This window comes from Penaeus chinensis, chromosome 23 (assembly GCF_019202785.1).
Source record: "Penaeus chinensis breed Huanghai No. 1 chromosome 23, ASM1920278v2, whole genome shotgun sequence".
NCBI classification, from domain to species: domain Eukaryota; kingdom Metazoa; phylum Arthropoda; class Malacostraca; order Decapoda; family Penaeidae; genus Penaeus; species Penaeus chinensis.
In genome coordinates this window covers 8,328,031-8,335,530 of record NC_061841.1, presented here as the reverse complement: position 1 = coordinate 8,335,530, position 7,500 = coordinate 8,328,031, and the positions used below count along the sequence as shown (strand labels likewise).

The window sequence follows — 7,500 nt, the reverse complement described above, 5'->3', positions numbered from 1 at the left end:
GCAAAGGGTTTCCTCGAGAATTCGTCTCCTACGGACATCATGTCACAGGAGGTCAGGATCGCGTAGCGGATCTGAGTGGCGTCGCCTGTTGGTGGAGGTCAGGCGGGGTCATCATAGGTCAGAGGGATTTTTTTTTTTCCTGATTTTTTTTTTTTTTTTAAGGGTTTTGTTTTGATCATTGTTTTCTCGTTCAAGTGTTCAGTGCTGGGGGGTTATGGGTCGGAGGTTGTTTGTTGCTTTGTCGTAGTTGATGGGAGGTTAGGGTTTTTGTTTGTTTGTTTGACTAATAGATTTTAAAGGCATGGTGTGGTTAGGAACTTTTAGATTTGGTCGCTTCTCTGCTTTCCAATTAAGTTATTACACGGGTTTTATTGGTTGTTGATAGGCTGTTTCAGGGAGCAGAGGTTGATTTGTTATTTAAGTTCGGTTGCTAATATTCATGTTTTTTTTATCTCGTTCGCTTGTCAAATTGTTTGGTTCTAACTCTTGTTATTTGCGCTGAATAGTTTGCTCACTCACTTATCTACAAAATTGCCTTTTCATTTCCTTTATTCATGCTTTTATCTTTATCCAAGTTTATCTAACTTACATAACTAAATTAGCATCCATTAAATGTCATTTTAATGGAAAGTCAGGGTTAATTATTACTATTTTCAGTTTGTCTTTTACCAATTTGTCATATTTCTCTGTTATTCATAATGCCCAAAATCAAAATATATATTGTTTTAATCTTATAACATTGTTAAGGTAATATGGTAAAATGTACTGTCCAACTTTACTTGTAAACTTCATTTCATAATGATTAGCGTAGGGATATATAGGGAGAACTGAAATATGTAAATTTGAAAAAATGGTTAATTGAGAAGGAAGATCACAAAGTATACATACATTAATTCATGTACACATATATGCACATACATGTCTATATATATATATATATATATATATATATATATATATATATATATATATATATATTTACAAATATTTACATATATATGTATATATATACATATATATATATATGTATGTGTAAATGTGTATATATATATAAACACACAAATACAGACACGTATACATGCACACACACACACACACACACACACACACACACACACACACACACACACACACACACACACACACACACACACACACACACACACACACACACACAACACACACACACACACACACACACACACACACACACACACACATATATGATGTGTGTGTATGTATATATATATATATATATATATATATATATATATATATATATCCTGGGGCATGTGTGTGAGTGTATTCAAACACATTTTCTTACACATATATATATACAAAGTAAACAAATATACCAGGATAAAAATTTCATAAAGACATATACAGACACCAAAAATTATTTAAAGACAAGTAATTTACCTTTTATAATCTGAACAGATTTGTTACAAATATCTGGAACTACGTAGAGCCATAGTTGCTAACACTGAATTTAGTTTTCTGTTATTACAAATTGATTAAAAAGAATAATCATTATTGTTATGCTGTTACAGATAGATAGATAGATGGATGGATAAATAGATAGATGAATAGATGATAGATATATAGACACATAGAGACAGATAGATAGATATATATATTGCAGAGATATATACAGATAGATAGATACATAGAGAAAGAGAGAGAGAGACAGAGAGAAAGAGAGAGAGAGAGAGAGAGAGAGAGAGAGAGAGAGAGAGAGAGAGAGAGAGAGAGAGAGAGAGAGAGAGAGAGAGAGAGAGAGAGAGAGAGAGAGACAAAGACAGAGAAAGTCAGGTAGAGACAGACAGACAGAGACAGACATACAGACAGAGAGAGAGAAAGAGAGAGAGAGAGAGAGAGAGAGAGAGAGAGAGAGAGAGAGAGAGAGAGAGAGAGAGAGAGAGAGAGAGAGAGAGAGAGAGACAGACCGACAAAAACAGAGAGAGACAGACAGAGATAGATAGATAGATAGATAGAGAGAGAGAGAGAGAGAGAGAGAGAGAGAGAGAGAGAGAGAGAGAGAGAGAGAGAGAGAGAGAGATAGACAGAGAGAGAGAGAGAGAGAGACAGACAGACAGAGACATAGAGAGGAGAGAGAGAGAGAGAGAGAGAGAGAGAGAGAGAGAGAGAGAGAGAGAGAGAGAGAGAGAGAGAGAGAGAGAGAGAGAGAAAGAGACAGAGAGAATGAGAGAGGCAGGCAGACAATCAGAATTACAAGAGACAAAGACAGACAGACAGACTGGCAGACAGAGAAAGGCGGACGGACTGACAGAGACATGGCGATAGTTAGACAGACTGATAGATAGAAAAAAACAGATAGCCATAAAGAATCCTTTTCTCCCTTTTCCTTCCCTCAACCTTTCTCCCTTTCCTTCTCCCTCTGTCTCTCACCCCTCAGCCCCCCCCCCCCCCCTCGCTACTCCTCTCCTCCTACTATCCTTTCCCCCCTCATCATCCCCCTCTCTTTCTCCCTCTCCCTCACCCTCCCTTGATTCCTCTCTTCCTTCTCCCTCTTCCCTCATCCTCCCATTAATTCCTTTCTCCCTTTTCCCTTCCCCTCACTAATTCCTCACCCTCCATCCCCTCTCACCCTTCACCCACCCCACCCCATCTACCCAACCCCCTCCCCACCCCTCGATCTCACCCCCTTCATCCCCTTACTCCCCCAACCCCACCCCCAACCCCAACACCATCCCAAACCCCTTCAAACTCCAACCCCTCCCCATCCCCCAAACCCTCCCAACCCCCTCCCAACTCCCCCAACCCCCAACCCCTCCCATCCCAACCCCTCCCAACCCCACCCCAACCCCCAAACCCTCCCACCCCAACCCCCAAACCCCACCCAAACCCTCCCACCCCAACCCCCAAACCCCACCCAAACCCTCCCACCCCAACCCCCAACCCAACCCCCAACCCAACCCCCATCCCCCAAACTCACCCAAATACGCGAATCCCTCGCTGGACGACGTCGACTTCCTGACGCGCGTGAGCACTTCCTCGAAATTGCCCGGAAGACCCGCCTCCTGCATGCTCTGCCACATCTTGGTGTATTTGTCGCTGACCGGGTAGTCCCACACGGCCAGCTTAGCGCGCTCGATGTCACTCATGGAATCGTTCAGGGACATGTCCTTCCAGATCCTGGTTGGGGGGGGGAGGGGGTTGGGGGTTGGGGTTAGGGGTGAGGGGGAAAGAGGGGGAGGGGTTAGGGTGAGGGTTGGGGGGTAAGAGGGGTTAGGGTGGGGGTAAGAGGGGTGGTGGGTGGGGGGGAGTGGGTAAGGGTTGGGGTAGGTGGGGTGGGTAGGGGTAAGAGGGGGAGAGGGAGGGGGAAAGGGGTTGGGGGAAGGTGAGAGGGGGTGGGAGGGATGGGAGGGGGAAGTTAAGATGGGGTGAGAGGGGTGGGGGAGAAGAGGGATGGGGAGGAGGGAGTTGGAAGGGAGGAGGGTGGAGGGAGGGGGGAAGTTGAAGGGAGGGATGGGGGAGAGGAGAGGGGAAAGGGAAAGGGAGAAAGGAGTGAGAGAGATAGAAGAAAGGACGAGAAAGAAAACACTTTAGTCATTCCAAGAATCCACAACATAGCATATTTCTTACAAAGAGATAATAAAAAAAAAATCACACCTGACGAAATAACAAATAACCTTATGAAATACAAACATCACACAAAACAAAATATCCCCCTCCCCCCCTCAAAAAAGGAAAAACACGAAGACAAAGAAGAGAAAAGATTAGAAAATACGAAACTAACAAGAAAAATATAAAAAAAAACATTAAAAAAAACAATGAAAACAAATAAAATTGAACAAACCAAACAAACCGAAAACAACAAACATGACTCACTCATAGAACCACAACAAAAAACCAACAAACAAAACAAAAACAAACCAAACCAAACAACAACAAACAAACCAACCAAACCAAGAAAAAGCAAAACAGAACTCACTCGTAGAACTTCTTCTCGATGTAGGCCATGCGCTCGAAGTAGGTCATAGTCGAAGTTCCGTTCATGGGCGCGTATTGCACTTTGTACTGGTTGCTCAGGTCGTCCAGTGACTCGATGGGCGTGTCGAGACGGGACACTGGAATGGGCGTGGGTGGGAGGGTTTAGATTTGTTTTATTATTTACTGTAGATTGTATACGGATATACACACATATAGATGCGCGCACATACATACATACATACACACACACACCAAAAAATATACCTGTGAGGAATGAATAAATAAATAAAACATAAATAAAGCATACAAAAACTACACACACACACACTCAAACACAAACACAAACACACAAACACAATAACAAACCCGCCCAAACATACAAACACAAACACAAACCCACCCAAACACCCCCCCCCCCCCTCACACACAAACAAACAATAACACAACAAACATCAACTGAACCAAACCGAACTTACCAGTCAGGAAAGCAGCCAAGTTAGCCGTGTACGAGGCGATGATAATAAACCCGAAGAGCCACCAAGTTGCAGCCACGAGTCGCCCGGATAAGTTTTTGGGAGCCTCGCCGCCGCCCTGTGTTGGGTGGTGGGGGGTGCGGTGGTTGGTTTGGTTTGTGTTGGTTGGTTTGGTTTGTTGGGTGGTGGGGGGTGCGTTTGATGGTTTGGTTTGTTTGGTTGGTTGGTTTGGTTTGTTGGGTGGGGGGTGCGTTGGTTGGTTTGGTTTGTGTATTTGTTGGTTGGGGGGTGCGATGGTTGGTTTGGTTTGTGTTGGTTGGTTGGGGGGTGCGGTGGTTGGTTTGGTTTGTTGGGAGGGGGGTGCGGTGGTTGGTTTGGTTTGTGTTTGGTTTGTGTTGGTTTGTGTGTTTGTTGGTTGGGGGTGCGTTTGTTGGTTTGTGTTTGGTTTGTGTTGGTTTGTTTGTTTTGTGTGTTTGTTGGTTGGTGCGTTTGTTGGTTTGGTTTGTTTGTGTGTTTGTATTGTTTGATGGTTGGTGCGTTGTTTGTTGGTTGGTTTTGTTTGTTGGTTGGTTGTGTTTTGTATATGTTAGTTTGTTGGTTTTTGTTTGTTTACGATGGGTAGTGGTGTGGAATGAGAGGAAGAAAAATGCGGAAAATAAGTTTATCTGTCTTTGCGTATTTGTATGACTATTATATATTCATTTTTCGGGGGAGGGTAATTTTTATATGTATTCAAATCATTATCAAATTGAAAAAAAAAAAAAAAACAGTGACGTCAGCAGAAAAAGAGACATCATAAAAAGAACACTAACACTACGAAGAAAAACGATGACGTCACACTAGATACCGTGACGTCACAGTCCCAACCTGAGGAGTGAGTGACGTCATGCAGAACCAGAGACATTCCTTCAAAGTGAATTCTCTCTTTTCGTCATCGTCTTTGTATTTGTCCTTATTATTCTGATAACTATAGGGGCTGAAGCGATCGAAGATGTAGAGGAGAATGCTGGAAGAGAAGGAAATAGGATAAAGTGATAAAGCGGAATATGTGAAAATAGCGATAACATCTATTTCGGGAATTAGAAAAAAAAAAAAAAAAAAAAAAAAACATTTGCAGTTTTACCAAAATTATAAATCATCATTCGTGTCTGCAGATTTCTAAATTATGAGTGTGTGTGTGTGTGTGTGTGTGTGTGTGTGTGTGTGTGTGTGTGTGTGTGTGTGTGTGTGTGTGTCAGTCAGTTTGTATATATCTGTCACTTTGTGTATGTATGTACATCTATGTGTATCCTTGTACCCAAACACGCACACACACACACACACGACATCAAATATACCACAACACGCATAAAAACAAAAAACTTACGAACAACCTTCGCCACCCCTCCCCCTCCCCCTCCCCACACACACGAACTCTCCCCTCCCCACACACCCACCTACCCACACCACACCCCCTCCCCACACCCACCCACCCACACGACACCCCCTCCCTCTCTTCCAAACACCCACACGACCAAGCACCCTTACCTCGTGAACCCGTAGGCGAAGAGGATACACACCCACACCTCGGGCTCCAACACAGTCAAAAACTTGAAGAGCGAAGTGGGTACTTTTGGCTTCTTCATGAGGATAGTGATGCCCACGAGATCGTAGTAAGGAACAGTGAAGTCAACGACGTTCTCGCGCTCTGCCATGACGGAGAGGGGAGCGAGAGCGATGTCTGCTTGCTGTTGGAGATGAGGGAGAAGGAAAGAGGTGGATGAGAAAGGGAAGGAGGGAAGGGAAAGAGAGGGAGGGAGGGAGAGGGGAAGGAGGTGGATGAGAAAGGGAAGGAGGGAAGGGGGAAGAGAGGGAGGGAGGGAGAAGGGAAGGAGGGAAGGGGAAGAGAGGGAGGGAGGGAGAAGGGAAAGAGGTGGATGAGAAAGGGAAGGAGGGAAGGGGGAAGAGAGGAAGGGAAGGAGGTGGATGAGAAAGGGAAGGAGGGAAGGAGGAAGAGAGGGAGGGAGGGAGAAGGGAAGGAGGTGGATGAGAAAGGGAAGGAGGGAAGGAGGAAGAGAGGGAGGGAGAGAGAAGGAAGGAGGTGGATGAGGAAGGGAAGGAGGGAAGGAGGAAGAGAGGAAGGGAAGGAGGTGGATGAGAAAGAGAAGGAGGAAAGGGGAAAAGAGGGAGGGAGGGAGAGGGGAAGGAGGTGGATGAGAAAGGAAAGGAGGGAAGGGGAAGAGAGGGAGGGAGGGAGAAGGAAGGAGGTGGATGAGGAAGGGAAGGAGGGAAGGAGGAAGAGAGGGAGCGAGGGAGAAGGGAAGGAGGTGGATGAGAAAGAGAAGGAGGAAAGGGGAAAAGAGGGAGGGAGGGAGAGGGGAAGGAGGTGGATGAGAAAGGAAAGGAGGGAAGGGGAAGAGAGGGAGGGAGGGAGAAAGGAAGGAGGTGGATGAGAAAGGGAAGGAGGGAAGGGGAAGAGATGGAGGGAAGGAGAAAGGAAGGAGGTGGATGAGAAAGGGAAGGAGGGAAGGGAAAGAGAGGGAGGGAGGGAGAAAGGAAGGAGGTGGATGAGAAAGGGAAGGAGGGAAAGAGGAAGAGAGGGAGGGGGGGGAGAAGGGAAGGAGGTGGATGAGAAAAGGAAGGAGGGAAGGGAAAGAGAGGGAGGGAGGGAGAAAGGAAGGAGGTGGATGAGAAAGGGATAGGGATAGGAGGGAGATGGAGAACAGAGGGAAGAGATATAAAGAGGTAATGCAAGGAAGAGAGAAATGAGGGAGGTAGAGAGAGGAGGGACGAGAAGGAAACAAAAATAAGAGATAGAGAGAGCGAGACAGAGAGACAAAGAACAACATTACCGGCACAATAAAAATATATAAATAGATAAGCAAACAAAAATAAGCCCAATCTAAATTTTCAAACAAAACCAACAAAAACAAACGTCAGAGACCCAAAGACAAACAAACAAACCTTATCAATCAGCTGTTTAATCATCCCATTCCATTCATGATTTTCATCCATGGTGCCAAATTTGCCGTCAGGTGCCTCGGCAATTTCGTATCTGAAAAGAAAGTACACAATTATATTCTATTTTCATCTC

General features: G+C 44.9%; 1 protein-coding gene across 4 annotated transcripts in view; it reads right to left on the bottom strand.

The window, feature by feature from the left end:
• Positions 1 to 7,500, bottom strand: part of LOC125037448 (ionotropic receptor 25a-like) — a 46,450-nt gene that overhangs the window by 10,554 nt on the left and 28,396 nt on the right. For 3 of the 4 annotated variants that reach the window (XM_047630594.1, XM_047630592.1, XM_047630595.1), the window contains exons 12-17: positions 7,371 to 7,461; positions 5,955 to 6,154; positions 5,295 to 5,433; positions 4,431 to 4,545; positions 3,956 to 4,091; positions 2,957 to 3,156 (exon numbers count right to left, since the gene is read on the bottom strand). In XM_047630594.1, the coding sequence (XP_047486550.1) occupies positions 2,957 to 3,156; positions 3,956 to 4,091; positions 4,431 to 4,545; positions 5,295 to 5,433; positions 5,955 to 6,154; positions 7,371 to 7,461 (881 nt within the window). Of the gene's footprint in view, positions 86 to 2,956; positions 3,157 to 3,955; positions 4,092 to 4,430; positions 4,546 to 5,294; positions 5,434 to 5,954; positions 6,155 to 7,370; positions 7,462 to 7,500 lie in introns of all 4 variants that reach the window. The other variant, XM_047630593.1, reaches the window with a different exon arrangement.